We start from the raw sequence: 26,323 nt of genomic DNA on the forward strand, positions 1-26,323 counted from the left end.
TGCAAATGAAGCATGGTGCGTATCGAAGTGCCGCTTTATATTTGACCGTTTCATCGATGCCATTTTATCATTGCATATTAGACATACCGCAGATCCTGCTCTCTCCACAAATGCAAATTCCTCTGTCCACGCAGCCTGGAATGCACGGTAATCATCGTCTTTTTTTATTTTGGCCATCTTTTCCGTTACAAGGGTTGAAGCGGATAAACTAGTTGGCTATCTGATCAAATGGATTTCTTCACCTTCACAATGACCCGTGACATGCTCGCGAGCCATTGGTTCCCGACCCGACCCATGGGTCACGGGTTACGGGACCCGTGACCCGTGTAATTTATCTTCAAAACTAATTTCTGTTTATTTTAAAATGACACAGTATTATTAAGCAATATCACAAGTATTTAAAAATCAGTTCCAAACTGATTTATTTTTTATTTTATTATTATTTTTTTCAACTCAAAATTGTCTGGGAGCCATATGCCGTCACCGGAAGAGCCATATATGGCTCGCGAGCCATAGGTTCCCGACCGCTGTGCTAAATTGTAGATTTCTCACAGTGTGGTGCTGCTTTATCTACCACGCAAGGATGGTGAGGGTGTTGGTGGTGGTTGTGATGATGTTGATGGTTGTGATGGCTGTGATGGTGAGGGTGTTGGTGGTGGTTGTGATGATGTTGATGGTTGTGATGGCTGTGATGGTGAGGGTGTTGGTGGTGGTTGTGATGATGTTGATGGTTGTGATGGCTGTGATGGTGAGGGTATTGGTGGTGGTTGTGATGATGTTGATGGTTGTGATGGCTGTGATAGTGAGGGTGCTGGTGGTGGTTGTGATGATGTTGATGGTTGTGATGGCTGTGATGGTGAGGGTGTTTGTGGTAGTTGTGATGATGATGGTTGTGATGGCTGTGATGGTGAGGGTGTTGGTGTTGATGGTGGTTGTGATGATGATATATTCTTAGGTTTTTTTTCGGTAAAGTCACGTAGGTAAAAAATAAAAATTAATAAAAGTAAAATAAAAATTTAATAAAAATCACGACGTTTCGGAGGCAACACAAGCTTCCGTCTTCAGGTGGAACTGTCACAGCACGATAGCTGTATCAAGGGAGAGAAATTCCAGGAAATAGTCCTTGTATATATACTGATTGAGGGTGGGAGGAGCCAAGGTAGGCCCTGAATATTATTTTTGTGAGGTTCGGTGCGGCTAAAGCACGCTGCTAGGAATGAGCCTTTGTTGTGTAAACTAGGTGCGGATGATGTAAATGTGCGTGTGAAAGGGACTGAGCCTTTTGTTATGTAGAGATGATGCGGCTGAAATCGCTGCCAGGAAATGAGTCTTTGTTGTGTAGAATGGTTGACTGAGCCTATTATTATGTAGAGGTGGTGCGGCTGAAATCGCTGCCAGGAAATGAGTCTTTGTGTAGAATGGTTGACTGAGCCTATTGTTATGTAGAGGTGGTTTCGGTAAAGTCACATACGTCACATACGTGACTTTACCGAAAAAAACCTAAATAAACCTAAATATGAATCCTTGCAGTCACGAAAGCTTCAAATCTAGAATGTGATGATGATGGCTGTGATGGTGAGGGCGTTGGTGGTGGTTGTGATGGTGGTGGTTGTGATGGTGGTGGTTGTGATGGTGTTGGTGGTGGTTGTCAGGGTGTTGGTTGTGGTGATGATGATGGCTGTGATGGTGAGGGCGTTGGTGGTGGTTGTGATGGTGGAGGTTGTGATGGCTGTGATGGTGTTGGTGGTGGTTGTCAGGGTGTTGGTGGTGGTTATGATGATGGCTGTGGTGGTGAGGGCGTTGGTGGTGGTTGTGATGATGATGATGGTTGTGATGATGATGGTGGTGGTGGTGATTATGTAATGCACACTGGGCACCCATCCAAGCATTACCCAGGGGCCCCGCACCCTCCTGCCATACCCGCGATATTACGAATCTGCGCTTAAAAAACGTTTTGTTGCATTCCATCAAATTGAACAACCCAACAAAACAAGCCACAAACCAGGTTGCCGAGTTTGCCGCAATAAAGCTCATCACGACACGCCCCCCCACCTGCCTTGCGTGTGCCACGTGCCCCCCCCCCCACCTGCCTTGCGTGTGCCACGTGCCACCCCCCACCTGCCTTGCGTGTGTCACGTGTGCCGCGTGTGTCACGTGTTCGCTCAACTTATTTCGCACCGCCGTCACGTGACCCACCGGGTTTCGAACCGAGCGGCGGGACCCAGGCCACGTCCCCGGCTCGCACGAGTTTCAACAACGACGCGGAGTTGAGTTGCTTGCGGAGCTGCAGTTGGTAAGGAACGGCAACACCGACATCGCCTACTCGGTTCGCGACTCGTGAAGCCGGCGCGTGATTTTCAAAACGGTTACCGGTTACCGTTTGGCAACCCTCGTCAATGCAAAAAATGATAAAGTTCCCCCCCCCCGCATCGTCCCCGCAGCGTATAGACTTCGCAGACTGTTGGGGCAAGTGCGCTCTCGGCGAGCAGCCTGTGAGGGTGAGCACTGCACGGTCGAGCGCGATGCGAGCTCGAAACCACCCCCGACCGCCCTTGTCGTCCCGCGTGTCAGTGGCCGCGTCGCGTTAACGTCAACTGTGGGGGGCGCGGGGGGGGGGCGCTGGTAATCGACGTGGGGAGGCCTTCATCCAGCGGTGGATTGACCATGGCTGCTGCTGCCGATGGTGGTGGTGATGATGGTGGTGGTGGCGGTGGTGGTGATGGCGGTGGTGGTGATGGTGGTGGTGGTGATGGCGGTGGTGATGGTGGTGGTGGTGATGGCGGTGGAGGTGGTGATGGTGGCGGTGGTGGTGATGGTGGTGGTGGTGATGGCGGTGGTGATGGTGGTGGTGGTGATGGCGGTGGAGGTGGTGATGGTGGCGGTGGTGGTGATGGTGGTGATGGTGGCGGTGATGGCGGTGATGGTGATGATGGTGGTGATGATGGTGGTGGTGGTGATGGTGGTGGTGATGGTGGTGGTGATGATGGTGATGATGGTGGTGGTGATGGTGGTGGTGATGATGGTGATGATGGTGGTGGTGATGGTGGTGGTGATGGTGGTGGTGATGGTGATGGTGGTGGTGGTGATGATGGTGATGATGATGATGGTGGTGGTGGTGATGGTGATGATGATGGTGATGATGATGGTGATGATGATGGTGATGATGATGATGGTGATGATGATGGTGGTGGTGGTGATGGTGATGATGATGGTGGTGATGATGGTGATGATGATGGTGATGATGATGATGGTGATGATGATGGTGATGATGATGGTGGTGATGGTGGTATCACGCAGGGCCGGGTCAAGGCGAGGCGGCTTCAGGGCCTGCGGCCCAGTGGCCTCCGCCAGCTGGAGGGCGCCTCCAGAGATGAAGTGGAAAGTGATTTAGTTTTGTGAATGCTCAATTTTATTTGTTGTCAGCCTTGTAAAAATACAGTTTAATTCTCTTTAACTTTGTTTTCATTTTGAAAATATCACTGGGGGGCGGGGGGGGGGGTGCTCACAGTACCTGTAGCCCAGGGGCCTTCACAATCTAAATTCGGCCCTGGATTCATGGCACCATCGATCCCGTGATCCGAGTCGGCATCAGGGTCCATTCCCCGTGGCTGTCACCTGCGAGCGGATGGGTGGGGGTGAGGGGGGTGGGTTGGGTGGGGGGGATGTGGATGGGTGGGGGGGTGGCTGGAGTGGGTGGGGGGGTGGGATGTGGATGGGTGGGGGGGATGGGAGGGGGGTTGGGGGGTGGGGGGGTTGGGGGGATGGGTGGGGGGGATGGGTGGGAGGGGCATGAGCAGCGGGCGACCTCTGCCCCTTGGCGCTGCGCTGAATGTCGCCTCTTGGCGTTGCGTAATCTCCGAGGCGTGACGCTCTCACCTGGGGGAACCGGCGAGGCAGGTGCGGCAGGTGAGGCAGGTGAGACAGGTGAGTTCAGCTCGTGTCGCAACCGGCTGGAGAGTTGCCGGTTCCGCGCCACCCGCCCGCGAGTCACGGAACCGGCTGCAGAGAGGAAGCTGAAATCAAATCCAGGGACGTCCTGAGGCTGCATCGGGAGCAACTTGATAGACGCGTGCGTGTGTACAGGTACTTGTGTGTGTACAGGTGTGTGTGTGTGTACAGGTATGTGTGTACAGGTGTGTGTGTACAGGTACTTGTGTGTGTGTACAGGTGTGTGTGTACAGGTACTTGTGTGTGTGTGCAGGTGTATGTGTGTGTGTACAGGTGTATGTGTGTACAGGTACTTTGTGTGTGTGTGTGCAGGTGTGTACAGGTACTTGTGTGTGTGTGCAGGTGTGTACAGGTACTTGTGTGTGTGTGCAGGTGTGTACAGGTACTTGTGTGTGTGTACAGGTGTGTACAGGTACTTGTGTGTGTACAGGTGTGTGCGTGTGTACAGGTGTGTGCGTGTGTACAGGTGCGTGTGTGCGTGTGTACAGGTGCGTGTGTGCGTGTGTACAGGTGCGTGTGTGCGTGTGTACAGGTGCGTGTGTGCGTGTGTACGGGTGCGTGTGTGCGTGTGTACGGGTGCGTGTGTGCGTGTGTGCGTGTGTACGGGTGCGTGTGTGCGTGTGTACGGGTGCGTGTGTGCGTGGGTACGGGTGCGTGTGTGCGTGTGTACGGGTGCGTGTGTACGGGTGCGTGTGCGCGTGTGTACAGGTGCGTGTGCGTGTGTGTACAGGTGCGTGTGCGCGTATCTTCGTCTTGTGTGCGTTGTGGGGCAGCGGTGGCGTAGCAGTGAGCGCTACGCTGCGTTATAAAACTGGGGACCCGAGTTCGATTCCCGCTCACGGCCAACACCGGCGACGATTATTTGAACCGGTCCTGGGCCTCCGCTAGGTCGACTCGGCCTCAAATGAGAACCTGGTGCGGTGTGTAGGGAACATCGCCGCTGGGGAGACAAAGGCGGCCGGGCGTGGCGCTGGCCACCCACCCCCTCGTGTGCCTTACCGGCCTTAATAGGTGCTGCTACTCGCTAACAGCACTTGCCCCAACAGTCTCTTAAGGCTACACGGGGCGTCTTTGTGTATTTCCCGTGTGTTTGTTGACCTCTGCGTGTTCTTGCGCGTACGCGTGCGTCTGTGCGCACGGGGACTGTGTCGCCTGCGTAGGGCGCGCAGCGGCTTGATGCGCGAACTGCGCCACCAAAGCCGGCGACTTGAGTTCGAGCCCCGCTCGCAGTCAACATCGGAGGCGAATGCGCGAACCGTTTCCTGTGCCCACACCTAGGTAGACTCAGCCCTAAAAATAAGTGAATCAGCCTCGGGGAGACGATCGCTGCCGAGCTTCGGTGGTCCCGCCACACCACCCCCTTGTGCGCTCGCTGCCCCAACAGCCTCCCGTCTGTGTGCACGCGTGGTGTTCGTAGCACAGAAGAGAGCGAGGAGAGCAGAGAGAGAGAGTAGGAGGAGGACTGCTCCCGTGGGTCCCAGCCTCGCCGAGGCGTAGAGGCCGCCCGCTGAGATGAGGCGACACCGACCCGGAGCGGTCCCTGGCGCGGAGGAGCTCGACCAGGTGAGGAGGAGCGCCACCACCACACCCACCACCACGACCACCCCCACCACCACCCCCACCACCACCACCACCACCCCCATCACCACCACCACCACCCCCATCACCCCCATCACCACCACCACCCCCACCACCACCACCCCCACCATCACCCCCACCACCCCCACCACCCGCACCACCACCACCCGCACCACCATCACCCCCACCACCACCACCACCCCCACCACCACCCCCACCACCACCACCCCCACCACCACCCCCACCACCACCACCACCCCCACCACCCCCACCACCACCACCACCCCCCCCACCACCACCACCACCCCCACCACCCCCACCACCACCACCACCCCCACCACCCCCACCACCCCCACCACCACCACCACCCCCACCACCAGGTGGTGGCCGTGAGTGGGGAGGCGGTGGCGCGGAGTCGTGATTGCGCACCGCGATGCGAACCCCCCAAAGTCGTCCCTCTCCCGCGCTCGCGGTCGACATCTGAGCCGGTGCCGGACCTCCCTCAGGTCGACTCAGCCTCAAATGAGTGCGCGGTGTGTAAGCTGTCGGCGAGCACCTGTTAAGGGCCACTCGCCCCCTCGTGTGGCCGTGCCGGCTGTCATCGGTGGCTCGCTCACAGCGCCGCGCCCCGACAGTCTGCACGTGTGCGTGGGGAGCGGTGGCGCCGTGGTTAGGGCACTGCGCTGCACACAAGGCAAAGATCCCCCGTGTAGCCTCAACAGACCGTTAGGGCAAGGTGCTGTTAGCGAGCACCTATGAAGGCCTGCACGGCACACGAGGGGGTGAGTGGCCAGCACCACGCCCGGCCGCCTTTGTCTCCCCAGCGGCGATGATTACACACCGCACCAGATAGTTATTGGAGGCTGAATCGACCTAGGGGAGGCCCAGGACCGTTTCAGATAATCGTCACCGGTGTTGGCCGTGAGCGGGAATCCTAGCGCAGCGCGCTAACCGCTACACACACACACGCACCCCATATCGTGGTACATGTACACACACTGTTCAAACATGCCGGCAGTGCATGCGTACACACTGCAAAAGAAAGACGCACCCAAACGATATTCGCGTGCACACACACCTTACTCATGAACTCACGCCTTACTCATGAACTCACACCGTACTCATGAACTCACAATAAATACCCCTTTTGTACTCTCAAAGTGCACGTAACGCAATAAACGCACGCACGTGCAGACTTACGAAGATAAACACAGACTGCTGGGGCGAAGTCGCTGTTAGCGAGCGCCTAAGAGGGCCGGCACAGCACACGAGAAGGCGGGTGGCCAACACCACGCCTGGCCGCCTTTGTCTCCCTGCTCCTCTAGCCACGCTCCTGCCCTTGACGAGAGTGGCGTCTGTCGTGAGCCGGCAGGTTCGGGAATGGGACCCATCGGCGCCTCTCACCGACTCGCAAAGACAAAGATCTCCCGATAGCCTTTACATGCTGTAGGGGCAAGTGCTGTTAGCGAGCACCTGTGAAGGCGGACACGGCGCACGAGGGGGTGGGAGGCCAGCACCACGCCCGAACACTGACTAACACACACAGACTCACGCAGACTCTCACACAGACCCATACAGATCCACAGACACCGATCCACACACACACAGACCCACACACACAGACCCACAAAGACTCACGCAGACCCACACACACCGATGCACACACACCGACGCACACACACAGACGCACACACACAGACGCACACACACAGACGCACACACACAGACGCACACACACCCACACAGACCCACACACACACGCACACACACACCGACCCATACAGACCCAAACAGACTCACACCGACTCGCACCGACCCATGCAGACTCTCACACAGAATCTCACCGACTCACACCGACTCTCAGACTCACGACACTCAGACTGACACAGACTCTCACAACCATCTCAGACTCACGACTCTCTCAACCATCACAGACTCTCACAACCATCACAGACTCTCACAACCATCACAGACTCTCACAACCACCACAGACTCTCACAACCACCACAGACTCTCACAACCATCACAGACTCTCACAACCATCACAGACTCTCACAACCATCACAGACTCTCACAACCATCACAGACTCTCACAACCATCACAGACTCTCACAACCATCACAGACTCTCACAACCATCACAGACTCTCACAACCATCACAGACTCTCACAACCATCACAGACTCTCACAACCATCACAGACTCTCACAACCATCACAGACTCTCACAACCATCACAGACTCTCACAACCATCACAGACTCTCACAACCATCACAGACTCTCACAACCATCACAGACTCTCACAACCATCACAGACTCTCACAACCATCACAGACTCTCTCAACCATCACAGACTCTCACAACCATCACAGACTCTCTCAACCATCACAGACTCTCACAACCATCACAGACTCTCACAACCATCACAGACTCTCACAACCACCACAGACTCTCACAACCACCACAGACTCTCACAACCACCACAGACTCTCACAACCACCACAGACTCTCACAACCACCACAGACTCTCACAACCACCACAGACTCTCACAACCACCACAGACTCTCACAACCACCACAGACTCTCACAACCACCACAGACTCTCACAACCACCACAGACTCTCACAACCACCACAGACTCTCACAACCACCACAGACTCTCACAACCACCACAGACTCTCACAACCACCACAGACTCTCACAACCACCACAGACTCTCACAACCACCACAGACTCTCACAACCACCACAGACTCTCACAACCACCACAGACTCTCACAACCACCACAGACTCTCACAACCATCACAGACTCTCACAACCATCACAGACTCTCACAACCATCACAGACTCTCACAACCATCACAGACTCTCACAACCATCACAGACTCTCACAACCATCACAGACTCTCACAACCATCACAGACTCTCACAACCATCACAGACTCTCACAACCATCACAGACTCTCACAACCATCACAGACTCTCACAACCATCACAGACTCTCACAACCATCACAGACTCTCACAACCATCACAGACTCTCACAACCATCACAGACTCTCACAACCATCACAGACTCTCACAACCATCACAGACTCTCACAACCATCACAGACTCTCACAACCATCACAGACTCTCACAACCATCACAGACTCTCACAACCATCACAGACCATCACAGACGCGATAAGTCGCAAGTCTCACTCTCATCTCTCAGTTTACAAATTCTATGAAAGTCATTTGAACGAACGAGACGAAACAATACAAACGAGACAGAGCAATACAAATAGCAGCTTGCAACGGGTGACGTTGTTGGTGGGGTGAGTGGTGGGGTGAGCGAGTGGCCCACGCACCTCGCGCTGCCACAGCCTCACTCGGCACCGCGCTCAGCGGCTCCATCATCACCATCACCATCACCACCACCATCATCATCATCACCATCACCACCACCACCATCATCATCACCATCACCACCACCATCATCACCACCACCATCATCACCATCATCATCATCACCACCACCATCATCACCACCACCACCATCATCACCACCACCATCATCATCATCACCACCATCATCATCATCACCACCATCATCATCATCACCACCATCATCATCATCACCATCATCATCACCATCATCATCATCATCACCACCATCATCACCATCACCACCACCACCACCATCATCATCACCACCACCACCATCACCATCACCACCACCATCATCACCACCACCACCATCATCATCACCATCACCACCACCATCATCACCACCACCATCATCACCACCACCATCATCACCACCACCATCATCACCATCATCATCACCATCACCATCATCCATCACCACCATCACCACCACCATCACCACCACCACCACCACCATCATCACCATCACCACCACCATCACCACCACCATCATCACCACCATCAGCGGTTCCATCATCACCACCATCATCACCACCACCATCATCACCACCATCATCATCACCACCATCATCACCACCATCATCATCACCATCAGCGGCTCCATCATCAGTAGCAGCAGCATTTTAATCACCATCAGCTGTAAATTATCATAATTATCAGCAGCAGTAAGAGTTTAATTATCATTATCAACAGCAGCAAGAGCAAGCTACATCATCAGCATCAGCTGACTGCGCATCAGCGGTAAAGTAATTGCCATCGGCTGCATCATAATCACCGTCAGCTTCATCACTAAGAAGCAGCGCAATCGTCATCCGCAGCAGCAGCAGCAGTGGCTGGCTGATGATGACGATGATGAGGTTGTGGTTGTTGCTGCCTTCGTTTGAAAGCTGTGGCGAGTACAATGACGCCACTGCAGGTGACACACGCACGTGGGAACGGGGTGTGTGGTTGGTTGTGCATCTGCCAGTCATCTCAGTCAGCCAAGCCATGGCACCTGCAGGGTCTGCCCCGAGACTCTCCTGTCAGCGAGCACTTTGAGGCTACCCGTGGTAGCCTCAAAGTGCACCTAGCCTGGCACAGGCGCCGTGGCGACGTCACGGTCACTTCGTGGCGAGTGGGGCTGGGTGTTGGTGCGGGTCTGTGAATGTGGTTGTGGTCGTTCTGGGTGTTAATGGGTTTTGATTGTGCGGCTGTGGTGGTTTTGTGGTGGTCGTGGCTGTTGTACTGCGTTTGTTGTGGTTCTTGCTACTTATCAAGTTGACCCCAAAAACATCACCCCGCCTCGCTGACGACTGCTCTGGAGACTTTGCCCACGTGGTTCCTCCCACGTGTCGCAACGGAGGGGCGATGCCGCCGTGTCAATGCCAACATGAGTCATGGAGAGACGCTTTACTCGCGTCGGCAATGGGATGATTGGCCAACGACCCCAATGGCGCGGCGCGTGTGGGGAGCGGTCGTGTGGGGGGCGACCCGAGCTCCACTCACGGCGGGGCGATCGTCTGAGGCCTTCAACCAGCAGTGGATAGACCTTGGCTGATGACGGTTGTGGTGGTTGTGGGGGTGGTGATGGTGGTGGTGGTGGTGGTGATGGTGGTGGTGGGGGTGGTGGTGGTTGTTGTGGTGATGGTGGTGGTTGTGGTGGTGGTGGTGCAAATGATTCGGGCCGCTGCTGCTCGCACGCGAGAACTCAACCTCGTCACGGGCCTCACCACAACCCCCTCACCACAACCTCACCAACCCCCCTCACCACAACCCCCCACACCACAACCCCCCTCACCACAACCCCCTCACCAACCCCCCTCACCAACCCCCCTCACCACAACCTGCGGTGAGAGCCGCGTGCTCTATCCACTGCACCAGTTTGCAATGGCCGTTTCAACTCAACGCAAAACAATTCCAGTCCAATATTGCGAATGGAGGCAACGTGGTTCAGGAGCAAGATGCCAATGAACGGTCTGGTGTTGATGAGTTAAGGACGGGTTTGCTCGCTTGAATCGGCGCCGGTGACCTGCCCAATGTCCTCGGGCAGGTCACCTGCAGGTCACCTGCAGGTGACCTGCAGCTCACCTGCCCAAGGACGCCCTCCGTTCAGCTGTGGCTCCGCAAAGCGATTGAATACACGACGCAAAATGACGCATGGGTGAAGTTTCCAGGGCGTGCCGCGCTCCTCACGACGCCTCTACCTCCCGCAGGGCGCAGGAGGGCCGCACGGCGGCCACGAGGGGCCCCTGGGCCACGAGGCGGCGCAGGACGACAACACCCCCGAGGTGCTCACGCGGGTCCTGTCGGGCCTCTCCAGCAGGTGGGTGGTGGGCCTCCCAGCAGCAGCCGCCTCTCTCTCTCTATCTCTCTATCTCTCTATCTCTCTATCTCTCTATCTCTCTCTCTCTATCTCTCTCTCTATCTCTCTACTCCTCCTCCTCCCTGAGAGACCACCAGATCTGTGGTGGTGGAGGTGGTGGTGGGCCTCCCAGCAGCCGCCTCCTCTCTCTCTACCTCTCTATCTCTCTCTCAGCCACCGTGGGGTGCGGTCGCACAAACGAGCTGCTCCTGCCCCTACCTGTGTGCGGATGGAGGCCTGGGCTCAGGTGAGAGCCTGAGCCCGGCCTAGAGAGAGGTGAACCAGGGAGAAAACGCTAAGTTATTCTGCGTTTTCTCCCCGTGTATCAGCCTGTAGTAGTAGCAGTTTTTAATACTACTGTTGTTTGTGTGTTTGTCTGTGTGTTCGTTTTGTTTGTCTGCTTGGCTGGTCGTTTTGTGTGTTTGCCTGTTGGTTTTATTATCTGGTTTAACACCGCGTGTGTTTGGCCTGTTTGTCTGTTTGGTGAGTGTTTGTTTGTGTGTTTGCTGTTTTGTGTGTTTGCTTGTGCGTGTGTTTGTTTGTTTGTCTGTCGTTTTGTTTGTTTGATTGTTTGGTTTTGTTGTTTGCTTGTTGGTTTGGTGGTGTGTGTGTTAGTTTGTGTGTTTGTCTGTGCGTGTGTGTGTTTGTCTGTCTGGTGGTTGGTTTTGGTTGTGTGTTGCGTGCTTGTTTGGTGTTTTATTACTTTTTTAGGCGAATATTTTTTTTGTTGCTACTGGTGCTGCCATGCGGGCGACATGGTTCAGCCCAGCAGCACGGAGGCTCTCACGGTCGACCATGGCTTCCGATGTTTTCCAACGCCGGGGACAACACCTGAGGAAGTCGCCACTGCAGTGGCAGTGCACACCGGGCTGCCTGCTGTCCGGGTGGTGCAACGGGAAAACCGTGGCTATGTTGTGTACGTAGCCACGGTGGAGGCGGCGGCACGTGTGGTGGAGAAGGGACTCAAAGTCGGAGGTGAGGGGGGGCCGCTGGTACAGTGCACCCCTCTCTCAGCACCGACGGTACGGGTAACCATCTCGGGCGCTCCACCGTATTTTACCAATGCGGGGTTGGTGAGAGAACTGCAGTATTACGGCACGGTGGCCTCAGGCATCGTTCAGTTACCAATGCGGTCGCGGAACCCTGCTATGAGGCATATCCTGTCCGGACAACGGCAGGTCTACCTCACTCTAAAAGGCGGACGGACGTACTGAGTTGGACGTGACCATCAAGCGTGTTGCTGGTGGCCGCGTCCATACCATGTACCTGGCCACAACCGCGCCACACTGTTACGGGTGTGGCAGCGTGGGACACGTGAGGAAAGACTGCCCCACCAAGACAAAGTCGTGTGGAGCAGCAACAGGGGCAACAACGCTGACGCCGCAGCCGCAACAACAACAGCAGCAGGAGCGCCCCGACCGATTCCGGCCTCGCCCGTTCCAGCACGGCAAAGAGGGGAGACGGAGGCTGCCGCCGACGCCGTCGGCGTGCCAAGCGGTGCCCTCGCTCCAAGGAGTGCCCCTTCATCCGCCCCGAGTGGTGGCGGGAAGAGGTCGAAGAAATCCAAGAGGAAGGGTCTACCCTCGGTGAAGCCGGGGGAGGGGGTCGGGGAAACCTCTGACGACGCGAACCCAGCGAACGTGATCGAGCCGGGAGCACGATCGCCGAGGCGGACCTCGCTCATCCCGGCGACAGGAGGAGAAGGGTCGCCGACCACCGCCAGTGCAGGCTCTGTGCTGTGCGGCGTTACAGCTCGGACCCCCCCCACCTCGTCTACCCTGACGGATGACGGGAGGGAGAGTGAGGAGCCCGAGGTAACTGATGGGGAAGGCGCCACCGAGCAGATCGGCTGCTCAGTGGAGGTGGAAGGAGAAGCGATGGAGGCCGACAGCGACGCGCGCCTGGTGGTGACGACCAAGGGGGCGCAAAGGCCGATTTCGACTCCAGCCTCTCAGACAAAGCTTGGAGTAGGAACGTTGATCGTTGCGGATGCGAGCCGGGTGCCGCGCGGTTTTGTACCCTTTAAAGGCAACCCCCCCCCCCCCCCCTCCGCCACAGAACGGATCAAGAGGCCGATGGGCTGGAGGAAGTTGCCTGCACTCGGGACGGAGCCTGGTGAGGTCCCCGTTCCCGGAACGTCGGCAGACACCGGAGGGTGGGTTGGCGCCGATGGGAAAGCTCATGGCGATGACTTGGAGGATGATTTGGACAGGGCGAAGTACCCCCAGAAGCTTGGAGGTTGGAGGAATCCAGCCTAAGCCGGGAGAGTGCACGCCGAAAACCGTCCTTGCTTGGATAAGGATGATGCATAAGGGAAAAACAGGGAACATGTTGAGAGAGTTATACAAAGCCTTCCCCGATAGGCGCGCCTTTGCGAGGGCGGCCATGAAGGGTTTCTTCAATCCACACAGGTACGGCTACAGCGAGGTGGAGGCCGATCGCGCGATGACGTTGACGGGCGACTTGGGAATGCTTGACTCTTACAAACAGAAGGAGGAGGTGGGAGCCAAGATATGGGGGGTCGATAGCGATCCGCAGGCGGAAAGGCCGGAAACCTGGCCTCCCATGAAGAACTGGGGGTGCTCTCCCGAATACCTTCTCGGTTTTCTGAGATGGTCCAAGGGGAGACGTAACATCCGAGTGCGGGACAGCTTCCCCAATAGGGGAAACTTTATGAGCGTGGCTCGGCGCGTCGTCCAAGACCCGAAGCAGGTATGGATATAGCCGCCAGGAGATGTTCCGGGTGAAGGCTCTGATGAGCAAAGTCCAGAAACAGCCCTCACCCCCACCCACCACCCCCTTCCCGCCCGAGGCCTTGGGGGCCTTGAAGACGCCACCGCCACCACCATCATCGCTGTCGTCGGTTGAGATGGAGGGTGAAGATGTGGGAGAGGGAGGGCCGGTGATTTAGGCAAGGGACCGTGAATGCCTGGACATCGCGCACGCCGGACACTGACTGTGAGGCGGTGGCGATGTGGTGCGCGATGGCTGAGCAGTGCTTGGTGTTGCCATGGGATGACCACACCGAATGCACTTGGACTTGTTTCAGTGCAATTTGCGCCGGAACCTGAACGACGCGCATACCGGACATTGACTGTGATGCGGTGGCGATGTGTTGCGTGACAATAAGTGATGTGTATGGTGTTGCCATGAAGGCATGTACGTTCGTTTTGATGCACGGAAAGGCTCCGGCGCCTTGGGCGCTAGAGTAATAAAGATTTCAAAAGTCAAAGTCTATCTCTATCTCTCTCTATCTCTCTATCTCTATCTCTCTACTCCTCCTCCTCCCTGAGAGACCACCAGATCTGTGGTGGTGGAGGTGGTGGTGGGCCTCCCAGCAGCCGCCTCCTCTCTCTCTATCTCTCTATCTCTACTACTCTTCCTCCCTGAGAGACCACCAGATCTGTGGTGGTGGTGATGGAGGTGGTGGTCATGGTGGAGTGGCAGTGTAGCGGTTAGCACGCTGCCAGAGTTCGATTCCCGCTCACGGCCAACACCAGTGACGATTGTCTGATCCGGTCCTGGTTCTCGCCTAGGTCGACTCGGCCTCAAATGAGTACCTTGTGCGGTGTGTAAACATCGCCACTGGGGAAACAAAGGCGGTCGGGCTTGGTGTAGGCCAACCACCCCCTCGTGTGCCATTCCGGCCTTCATAGGCGCTCGTGAACAGCACTTTCCCCAACAGTCTATTGAGGCTACACGGGGGATCTTTGTCTTTGTTTTGGTGGTCATGGTGGAGGTGGTGAAAGTGGAGATGCACTTTCGCTTTCGGTTGCGCAATCCTTGACAGGAACTCTCAAGGGATCGTTCTTCTGATTCATAATAGAGGTTTTTTTGTGTTAGATCGCGTAAATATATAAATGTGTCGTTAAACCCGCCACCACCCGACACGGCGAACTAGTAAGGGTTGTCACGTAAACAGATCGTGGCCAATTCGTCACTAGTACAGCACTAGTGTGTAGTGTAGTGTATAGTAGTGTATGGTGTAGTGCATAGTGTAGTGTATAGTAGTGTATGGTGTAGTGCATAGTGTAGTGTATAATAGTGTATGGTGTAGTGCATAGTGTAGTGTATAGTAGTGTATAGTGTAGTGTATAGTGTATAGTAGTGTATAGTCGTGTATAGTGTAGTGTAGTCGTGTATAGTGTAGTGTATAGTAGTGTATAGTGTAATAGACTAGTACAGCACTAACCGGTGTGTTGGAGTGCCAAGCCACAACATTTACAATCTGAGTACGACGTTTCGCCAGTAATTACAACCAGCTTCATCAATCAATTGAGTGTCCTTGCTGGCACGCATTTTCTGCTACTGCTAACAGTTGTATTTGGGATTATTTTATAGTTTTCTGATGTTCTTTTAGTCTCGTGCTGATTATTCGTCCTGTTTGCCCAACACATCATTTGCCGCAAGTGCAGTTAATGTCAATGTACGTTGGCTTATTAATCCCCCCCCCCCCCTCCACTTTGTGCAAGGTGGACTTCTCCACAAATCTGGCTGTGTCTGATGAAGCTAGTTGTAATTACTGGCGAAACGTCTTACTCAGTTTGTAAATGTTGTGGCTTGGCTCTCCAACACACCGGTGTGCTGTACTCGTGACGAATTGGCACGTTCTGTTGACGTGACAACCCATACTAGTTGGCTGTGTCGGGTGGTGGCGGGTTTAACGACACATTTATGATATTGGATGATATTGATCGTGAAAGCCTACTACGTGCTCTTCTGATTGATGACAGACGTTGGGTTCGGTAACGACTCGACCAGGTCTGTGTCTTTAGGAACGCCCACCCCCCGCCACTACCACCCGACACAGCCCAACCAGTAAAGAGACCGCGAGCGTTTAACGAAATGCCCCCCCCCCTCCCCCCCCCCCCCCCCCATGTCGTCACGTCGGTTTCCACCGACGAGGTGCAGAGCGAGTCTCACAGCCGCCTAGCGACCAGAGAATGACGTCTCTCTCGCAAACTGCGTCAAGCATCGTCGGGACGCCTTCGCGTCCGCACAAAACTGAACTTTGGCCGTGACAACCGTTCTTGAAACAAGAGCGGTTTGACGCGGAAATCGCCGGCACGCGCGGCCGTTTAATGAGTTTGGGTGTGTCGAGTGGTGGAGGCTTTTACCACACGAATTTGATTATTACATCGTTGCGTGGACTAACCCTGAAGTGAACCGTGCATCGCGATATCGGCTGCGGAAGCCTCCGTGTACACAGCGATGTCCTTGTGGCTTCTCCTCTCCAGGTGGAGGAACATGTGGGTGCGGAGCATTCTGGGATTCGCGATGTTCTCCTCCTACTGGCTGCTCATCTACACTGGGCCGATCGGCCTCATCGCCATGGTGATTAGCGCAACCGGGGTCCTCATCGCCATGGCGATTAGCGGAGCTGGTGTCCTCATCTCCACGGCGATTACCATAGCCGGTGTCATTATCGCCATGGCGATGGGCGGAGGCAGGGTTCTCATCTCCATGGCGATGAGCGGAGTTGGGGTCCGCTTATCGCCATGGCGATGAGTGGAACTGGCTTCCTCAGCATCCGGGGGGGGGGGGGGGGGGGGGGTTGTTCGCCATGACGCTTCACACGAGGCAGCCGCAATTACTCGGCCCGACCCTCCTGGCAAGGTGCCACGAGGCTTTCCTGGGTAAACAGGTGGAGTGATAACGACGGCAATCACCTGAGGACAGGCCTGCAGTGGGAGCCGGGTGGACCGAGTCCTCAACGTGGGGTGGAGAAAATCAACGAGCGAAGTTCGCGGGAAGCAGTAAACCACCACGGGGAGGCGACCGACTGCCGGGTGAGCGATCGGAGCGTCGATCGTCGCGGTGCAGCGGTGCGAGGCAGGAGCCGGGAACCCCACCCCAGACGTGGCAGCGGCAGCAGCGGGAGGGCTCGAGCCGCGGCCGAGTTGCGGGCCTCGTGCGGTGGCGGCGAGACGCCGCGAGAGCCGTGGTGGAGGGAAATGCTCTTCGCTCATCGTCGTCGCCGCGCTGGTAACGGTTGCCGTGTGTTGTTGCTTGTCTCTGGTTGCCTGCCGCGTGCGCAGGTCTTGGTGCTGCAGGCCAAGTGCTTCCACGAGATCATTGGGATCGGGTACGTGGTCTACAACTCCTACAAGCTGCCCTGGTTCCGCTGTCTCAGCTGGTGAGTACATCGTCGTCATTGTCGTCGTCGTCGTCGTCGTCATCGTCGTCATTGTCGTCGTCACAGTAATAACGACGAGAGCGATTCATTTTGATGGAGCGCTCCAACACGTGGCGAGCGACTTGCATCGCCTCGTGACGATTCGAGGGGCACCCCCGGTGGCAGCTGCTCCCTGCGACGCGTAGCACCCGGCGAGCAGGCGGAGGTGGGGGAGGGGTTGGGAGCCCGAGGAGGAAGCTCGGGTGCGGGGGTTGCCGGCGCCGTCCCCGTAACCGCTCGCGCTCTGCCCCAGGTACTTCCTGCTGTGCGCCAACTACTTCTGCTACGGGGAGACGGTGGTCGACTACTTCTCCACGGAGTTGAACCTGGGCGGCACGGTGCGCATGCTCATGCGCTACCACCGCTTCATCTCATTCATGCTCTACCTGGCAGGTGCGCCGCTCCGCACCGCTCCGCCGGTCTCGTCCGCCGTGTCCTTTAGCTCTGCGTTGGGCGGTTCCTCCGGCGTCTGCTCGCGGAAGTCTTGTCCCGGGTTTCTCCCCTTGCGAGGCTCGCGGCCTCCGCTGACGCTCACCTGCTCCCCACTGCAGGGACTTTACGACTCGTTTAGAATGACGTCGCCGGTGCACTGTGAAGCAGGCGGTGTGTAGTAATTTTACGGTTAATTCACCAGAAATATTAACCAGGGAGGCCAGCCGGATTTGAACCGCGAACCTCTAGAATAGTGGTGAACGAGCTACCGCTGGGCTGTGTTATGCTGTTCGTTATCTCCTCCACAATGACGCAATGTTGTTATTTATTACCCAAAAGACATCGATGTTGTTGTTGTTCAGAACAGGTTTTTTGGGTTATATCGCGTGAATGTATAAATGTGTCGTTAAACCCGCCACCACCCGACACAGCCAACTAGTAAGGGTTGTCACGTAAACAGAATGTGGCCAATTCGTCACTAGTACAACACTAGTGTGTAGTGTATAGTGTAGTATACTTGTACAGCACACCGGTTGTGTGTTGGAGAGCCAAGCCACAACATCTACAATCTGAGTACGACGTTTCGCCAGTAATTACAACTAGCTTCATCAGGCATAGCCAGATTTGTTCTTGAGTGAAGTTGGGGGGGGGGGGGGGGGGTTTAATGAATGCATATAAATGACAATGGGAATCCATTGCCGTTTGGGTTATTTGTATGGTAATTAACGTGCGTTATGCATGCACATTCTGCAAGGCCATTATTCTTGTACATCCTGTAGATTGTGTGTACTAAAATAGCCGTACCTGTAAAATTTCAACGGTAATCCCTGTTGCAGTAGGGTGACCTGTATAGGCATGGATTTAAAGAATGTACTATTTGATGATTTGCTTCCAAGCAGCACTAAGTCTGTAGCTATCCGAACGGTTAACATTTTTACATCTTTAAATTTCGATAGATGCTCTAAATTGTCTTGGCCAGTAGTAGCTAGTTTTGCACAGAACTTCAACATTATCAAAGTAAATTGAGTGTCCTTGTTGGCACGCGTGTTCTACAACTGCTGACAGTTGTATTTGGGATACTTTTATATTTATCTGATGTTCTTTTCGTCTCGTGCTGATCGTTCGTCCTCTTTGCCCAACATAACATTTACCACACGTGCAGTTAATCCGGTACACACCTTCTGTTGATAGCTTCGGCAATACATCTTTTGTAGCAGATATTAATTTCTGCATTTTATGTACTGTGCCAAATCTGACTCGGGTGTTTTGTTTTTCCAAACATTTAGTTACTCCTGCAATGTACGGTATTTTTTATAGTTTTAACTGGTCGCGAAAGGATGATATTGTTCTCAAAAGCCGACGTGTCAAGCTGTTGTTGTTGTTGTGTGTAGGGCTGTGCATGTTTGTGCTGAGTCTGGTGAAGCGTTACACCAGACTGCAGTTCTTCATGGTGAGCTCCGCTCAGTCACTCACTCATCCAGTCACTCAGTCATTCAGTCACCGGCTCATCCAGTCCCTCACTCAGTCGCTCACTCACTCATCCAGTCACTCACTCATCCAGTCACTAACTCACCCATCCAGTCACTCACTCATCCAGTCACTAACTCACTCATCCAGTCACTCACTCTTCCAGTCACTCACTTATCCAGTCACTCATCCAGTCACTCACAATCAATCACTCACTCGTGCAGCCACTCGCACTCAATCACTAACCCACTCACTCACTCAGTCACACTCTCACTCACTCAGTCAACTCTTTGGTCTGGCGTGTGTGGACGAAGCAGCACCCAGGCCTAGAGACACACAGCACCTCGCCTGTGTGGACGAAGCAGCACCCAGGCCTAGAGACACACAGCACCTTGCTGTCTGCGTGGCTTTGGCTGTTTGTGTCTGCGGTGGCGTAGCGGTTCACGTGCCGCGCCTACCAACCCGGCCACCCGAGTTCGATTGCCGCTCACGGCCAACACCGGTGGCGATTATCTGAATCGGTCCTGGGCCTCTCCTAGGTCGACTCGGCATCAGAGTGCCTGGTGCGGCGTGTAAACATCGCCACTGGGGAGACAAAGGCGGTCGGGCGTGGTGTTGGCCACCCACCCCCTCTCGTGTGCCGTGCCGGCCTTCATAGGGGGTGTTCGCTAACGGCACTTGCCCCCGCAGTCCGTCACAGGCGACACACACGGGGCGATCTTTGTCGTTTCTTTTGTGCAGTTTGGCTGGACGCACATCACGCTCCTGCTCATCGTGACCCAGTCTCACCTCGTCATTCACAACCTCTTCGAGGGCATGATCTGGTGAGCACCGGGGCAGCCCAGAACTCACGCCTCTCCCTCTGCCCCGCAGTCTCTCCCCAAGGCGCAGCGCCCCACGTGTGTGGCCCTTTAGAATCGCCCTCCGCACTGAGCGCCACTCTGCTCGATGATCGATGCCAAGTGAACGGTGACCTCCGGTCCCCAGAGCAGGGGCGGCACTCTCCCACCCGCCCCCCGCCACCAAGATTCGTGTCTGTCGCGTGGCAGCCGAACCGAAGTTGTAATTCTCAGCGGTGAAAGGGGAAACCACATTTGGTGGAGCGCCACATGTGGTTGTTGTACGATGTGGTGTTTTTGTTGTGTGCGGTCATTGGTGGCTGCTGGGCCGAGGTCATCAGCTGCGCTACTCCTGAGAACCAAGTTTAATCGCAACTCAGTCTATGCATCTCTAAGTTGTGTCTTTGCATTTCTAAGTGAGCCTACGTGTCTTTATGCAAGTCCATGGGTCTGTGTAACTCAGTGTGTCTTTGAATAAGGTCGTGGGTCTCTGTGTAAGTCAGTGGATCTGTATGTAAGTGGGTCTGCATGCGAGTCAGTGGGTCTCTGTGTAAGTTAGTGGGTATCTGTGTAAGTCAGTGGGTCTTTGTGTAAGTCAGTGGGTCTCTGTTTAAGTCAGTGGGTCTCTGTGTAAGTCAGTGGGTCTCTAAGACAGTGGGTCTCTGTGTAAGTCAGTGGGTCTTTAAGACAGTGGGTCTCTGTGTAAGTCAGTGGGTTTCTGCGCAAGTCAGTGGGTCTCTAAGTCCATGGGTCTTTATGTAAGTGGGTCTGCATGCGAGTCAGTGGGTCTCTGTGTAAGTTAGTGGGTATCTGTGTAAGTCAATGGATATCTGTGTAAGTTAGTGGGTCTCTAAGTCAATTGGTCTCTTTGTAAGTCAGTGAGTTTCTGTGTAAGTTAGTGGGTCTCTGTGTAAGTTAGTGGGTCTCTATGTAAATCCGTGGGTCTGTATGCGAGTCATTGGTGACCGGCCTGAGACCACCAACTTGCCCCCAGGTTCGTGTTCCCCATGTGCGTGGTGATCTGTAATGACATCGCTGCCTACATCTTCGGATTCTTCTTCGGGAGGACGCCCCTCATCAAGGTGAGGATCACAGAAGCCCCACGGCGACGGGACGGATCGCCCTCGTCGCTCGCGTTCATTACGGGACTGCTCGTTCCTGGCCAAGCGGACAACTCGGCTCCTTCATGTGTCCTTCACGATTCCTTCACGTCTCCTTCAAGTCTCCTCCACACCTCCTTCACGCCTACACGTTTCCTTCACGTCTCTACGTTTCCTTCACGTCTCCTTCACGTCCCCTTGACGTCTCCTTCTCTCCACTTAATACACAGTCTGATTTACACGTCCCTTGTAAAGGTGTTTTCGAGGTTAGATTAAGTAAATAAACCCGCCACCACCCGACAGCCAATCAGTGAGGTTTGTCACGTGAACAGAACTTGACAATTAGTTACCACGTGAGCACATTTATAATAACGCGATCAAACCCAAAAAACAACCTTTATTGGGGATAATATTGGTCGCGAACGCCTACTGCGTGTTATACAACATGCACGGCCCTTCTGGGAATTAATAATTTCAGGATCATTGGTTGGGTACAAGCAAAAACTTCGGCGCGGTTTTTGGCAGTGTCTGGTAATTTGTGACCAAGATGAACGAAAACCGCCTGACCACGATCACAGCCAGTGCAGCGAGCGGGCACTGTGCGTGCGTGTTCACGTGTGCGTGCATGTTCATGTGCGTGTGTGACTGGGCGCGATGTTCCCCGTGTACACACCTCGTGCTCTGCAAGTCAGAGATGTAACTGTCTTGCGCGCCTTCATCATCGCATGTCGGCTGCGCATGCATCACCTGGGACCCTGGACACCCGCATGCGCGCGCGCCGTGTCCCATCTCACGGGGATTCCCAGGTGGAGGAGTTGAGTCTGTTGGTGAAACTCGGCAAGCCCGTCGCTAACGAGGAGTGGACGCGTCCCCCAGGTATCGCCCAAGAAGACGTGGGAAGGATTCATCGGCGGCTACATCTCGACACTCGTGTTTGGAATCCTGGTGAGAGAGCAGCCGGCCGCGTGCGTGGCCCAGTCTCTGTCCGCTGCTGGCCAACCCACGTGGCTCGTGTCCGCCGATGTCACCGCACCTCGCTGTCGCTTCCTTCCTTCTGCCCGTACAATACCCACGACCTTAATAGGCGCTCGCGCACAGCGCACTGCGCCTGTGCGCTGTTCCTGCCGCACGATAAAGGAGAGCGGCGGTGCAGCGGTTAGCGCCCCGCACTCTGAACCCAGCGGCCAGTACCACGCCCGGCCGCCTCTCGGTTCAACATTTGCGGCGATTCTGCCTTGAAAATTCGTACCTCGAGCGGTGCGTGAACATCCAGCACTGGAGAGACAAAGGCGGCTGGGAGTGGATCTGGCCAAACCCGACCCCTCGCGTGTGCCGCTCGCTCGGAGCGCGCTCGCCACTACTGGCCTGTGGGGGGCTACACGGGGGTGGTGGTGGGGGGCCTTCTGTCTATGTGTCACTGTGTGTGTGTCACTGTGTGTGTGTGTGTGGGGGGCAGCTCTCCCACGTGCTGTGCGGGCACCGCTACTTCGTGTGCGCCGTGGAGCCGAGTGGCGGCACGGCGGCGAGGGCGGCGGCGTTCATCATGGAGTGCGAGCCCTCGGAGACGTTCCGGCTCACGCGCTACCACGCGCCGGCGCTGCTGCAACACCTCGCCGGCATCGTGAGCACCGTCGGGGGGGGGGGGAGTGACGGGGGGGGGGGGTGACGGGGGGGGGGGGGGGGGGGGGGGGGGTGACGGGGGGGGGGGGTGACGGGGGGTGTTTGTCTGTGTATTTATATATCTGTGCGTCTATCTGTGTGTGTGTGTCTATCTGTGTGCGTCTACCTGTGTGTGCGGCTACCTGTGTGTGCGTCTACCTGTGTGTGCGTCTACCTGTGTGTGCGTCTACCTGTGTGTGCGGCTACCTGTGTGTGCGGCTACCTGTGTGTGCGGCTACCTGTGTGTGCGGCTACCTGTGTGTGCGGCTACCTGTGTGTGCGTCTATCTGTGTGTGCTGTGGGTAGTGTCGCGGTTAGCGCGCTGCTCTACGAACCCGGGGACCGCTCACGGCCAACACCGGTGACGATTGTCTGCACCGGTCCTGAGCCTCCCCTAGATGGACTCAGCCTCAAATGAGTACCTGGTGCGGTGTGGTGCTGGCCACCCACCCCCTCGTGCGCCGTGCCGGCCTTCATCGGTGCTGCTCGCTAACAGCACTTGCCCCAACAGTCTGTTAAGGCTTCACGGGGGATCTTTGTCGATGTTTTGTCTCCGTGTGACCGACTGTCTCCCCATGTCCGCGTGTCCCTAGGAGAGCCTCTGGCTCTACCCGTTCCAGCTGCACGCTCTCGCCCTCTCCTCCTTCGCGTCTCTCGTCGGCCCCTTTGGGGGGTTCTTTGCCAGCGGCTTCAAGCGCGCCTTCCAGATCAAGGTGTGCGACGCAAAGACAAAGATCCCCCGTATAGCCTGTAACAGACTTGGGGCAAGTGTTGTTAGAGAGCACCTATGAAGGCCGACACGGCACACGAGGGGATGGGTGGCCAGCACCACGCCCGGCCGGCTTCGTCTCCCCAGTGGCGATGTTTACACACCGCACCAGGTTCTCGTTTAAGGCTGAGTCGACCTAGGGGAGGCCTAGAACCAGTTAAAATATTCACCACTGTTATAGGTCGTGACCAGGAATCGAACTTGGGTCGCCAGACTGTTGTAGTGCACCGCTAGTCAATGTACCACCGCTCCCCACTTGGTGTGCGACGCACACACATACACGCACGCACGTGTGTGTGTGCGTGGTAATGGCCGTGGTGGTTGCGGTTGCCGCGGTGACCGTAGTGATCACGTGGTGCGGCCTGCAGGACTTCTCGAGCAGCATCCCGGGCCACGGCGGCATCGTGGACCGCCTGGACTGCCAGTACGTGGTGGGCACCTTCACCCACGTCTACATCAGCACCTTCATCCGGTGAGGGCGCCGCACCACCTCCCCTACCCAGCAGAGGGCGCCCCCCGGGAAAGCGGCGGAGGTCGGGGTGGGGGTCACTCACCGGCTGTCGAGACTCCCTCACTTACCACCCGTGGGTGGCCAGGGCACCCACCTCCTGGCTTGCCAGGGTGCGACGGGAGTACGGCAAGGGGGTTGATTTCAGGGGGGCCGCTGGATTTGAACGGTTGAACCTCTGGTGACGACGACTCTGATGTTGTGTCGCCACCTCTGCTTCTCCCCCGCAGGGCTCCAAACGTGAATAAGATTATTCAGCAACTCCTGACGTTGAAGCCCGAGCAGCAACTGGAGATTTTCAACCAACTCAAGGATCAGCTTCTCAGCAGGGGTCTCATTTGACCACCACGTGGCTCCTGGTTGAGGAGGCTATAAACTCAACTGCATACAAGCACCACAACCGCCACCTCCACAACTCTCCTCTTTTCTCCAAGTTCCAAGGAGGAGCACCAGGGGCGAGCCCTCGTCCCAGGCCCCTCCCCGCTCAAGGACACCGTCTCAGCTGGGGTTCTGGGCCTTCTTCTCTCGCAGCGTCGAGACATTTCTGAGTTTTGGTCGGTGAAACGAGATGAAGAGTGAGGAGGAACCACCGGCGTTGCGATGCTGCCTTCTGGGAGCGCGATGCCCTGTCCTGGGTGTCCGCGTTTGTCACCCGGAGTGGCGATGACCTCAAGGGCGGCGGTCCGTCATGTTTTTTTAATATTTGTCTCACAACACAACAGATGGTTTGTGATTCATAATTAGATATTTTTCGGGTGAGGCCACGAAGTGATCTGGCCAGATTTATCTCGTAAGAACCTCCCCACCACACGACACGGCCAAACAAATGAATTGTCACGTGGTGTGCAGACGTTTCATGACGTGCCGACGATAGCAAACCTGTCAACCCCTTATCAGTGCCCCTGCCTTATTACAGACCAATTCAGACCTTATTGGTCACCCCGTGCCATTTATTAATCTCAAGGTTCATCCTGCAAAGTCCCATCACAAGGGAGAAACACAAACAAATAGACAAACAATATGTTCTCCGTGTTGAAACGGCTGTGTGACGTATGGACTCAATTTCCCTGTGCAAGAATACGGGGTAAACCGCGTGGGCTGACAGCTCTGCTATAGTTTGTTCACCTCGCTCAGCGGCGAGGTGCGGGGGACGAGCCTCACGGCCACATTCAGCGGTGAGATCCGCGACGTTTCTCTCGAAGCTGCCCCGAGCATTCTTGGGGCCTGGGTTGACGGTGGCCTGGGTTGACCCGACAATGTGCGCGTGCGTCGCTGTGGTCAGAGCAGCTGACTCGTGATCCGGAAGTCACGAGTTCAAGTCCCTGGCTCGGGGTCAGCAGCTGAGGAGGTGCAGTCAGTGCCGGATGAAGTTCGCGTGGGGCCTGTAGCATGATGTTATAAAGGGGCCCTAAACAAAAGAAACACATAAATATTAAAACACAATTTTTTTGTTACTGTCATAATAAAGTAATTGTATGTTTTCATTTGCTATACAGCCCGATGATACGACAAATCGCTAACCTTACACACCCAGTCATTAATAAAAATTGAAGGCAGTATAGTACTATAGTAATAGAGCAAGTACAGAATAACTAAACCGGAGTTGATACCTTGAAAGCATTTGGCTCGGGGCCCTTGAAAGTGCGGGGCCCGTAGCAAGTGCAGCTGCTACACGTGTAGCTACTACTACTATACGTGCAGCTGCTACACGTGTAGCTACTACTACTATACGTGCAGCTACTACACGTGCAGCTACTACACGTGCAGCTACTACACGTGCAGCTACTACGGCTACTACACGTGCAGCTACTACACGTGCAGCTACTCGTGGTGCTACTACACGAGCAGCTACTACACGTGCAGCTACTACACGTGCAGCTACTACACGTGCAGCTACTCGTGGTGCTACTACATGTGCAGCTACTACACGTGCAGCTACTACATGTAGTAGCTACTACACGTGCAGCTTCTACACGTGCAGCTGCTACACGTGCAGCTGCTACACGTGCAGCTACTACACGTGCAGTAGCTACTACATGTAGTAGCTACTACACGTGCAGCTGCTACTACTACACGT

At 55.5% G+C, this 26,323-nt stretch overlaps 1 protein-coding gene across 6 annotated transcripts; it reads left to right on the forward strand.

Annotated features, from left to right (window-relative positions):
• Positions 1-2,179: 2,179 nt before the first annotated feature.
• On the forward strand, positions 2,180-26,004 carry LOC133354512 (phosphatidate cytidylyltransferase 2-like). 6 transcript variants are annotated; one of them, XM_061571406.1, is made up of 14 exons: positions 2,180-2,293; positions 5,366-5,511; positions 11,149-11,258; positions 16,535-16,631; positions 17,336-17,433; positions 17,726-17,865; positions 19,296-19,354; positions 20,113-20,195; positions 21,205-21,292; positions 22,187-22,255; positions 22,767-22,931; positions 23,563-23,682; positions 24,107-24,210; positions 24,477-26,004. In XM_061571406.1, the coding sequence occupies exons 2-14, from the start codon at positions 5,461-5,463 to the stop codon at positions 24,586-24,588; spliced, it is 1,296 nt and encodes a 431-aa protein (XP_061427390.1). In that variant the 5' UTR covers positions 2,180-2,293; positions 5,366-5,460; the 3' UTR covers positions 24,589-26,004. The 6 variants fall into 6 exon arrangements, with proteins under 6 accessions (XP_061427390.1, XP_061427395.1, XP_061427392.1 ...); XM_061571411.1 differs by having other exon boundaries at positions 2,182-2,293; positions 5,371-5,511; XM_061571408.1 differs by lacking the exon at positions 2,180-2,293 and adding an exon at positions 2,433-2,498.
• The last annotated feature ends 319 nt before the right edge of the window (positions 26,005-26,323 follow it).

This window comes from Lethenteron reissneri, chromosome 47 (assembly GCF_015708825.2).
Source record: "Lethenteron reissneri isolate LAM-NWPU_2019-01 chromosome 47, ASM1570882v1, whole genome shotgun sequence".
In the NCBI taxonomy this organism is placed as follows: domain Eukaryota; kingdom Metazoa; phylum Chordata; class Hyperoartia; order Petromyzontiformes; family Petromyzontidae; genus Lethenteron; species Lethenteron reissneri.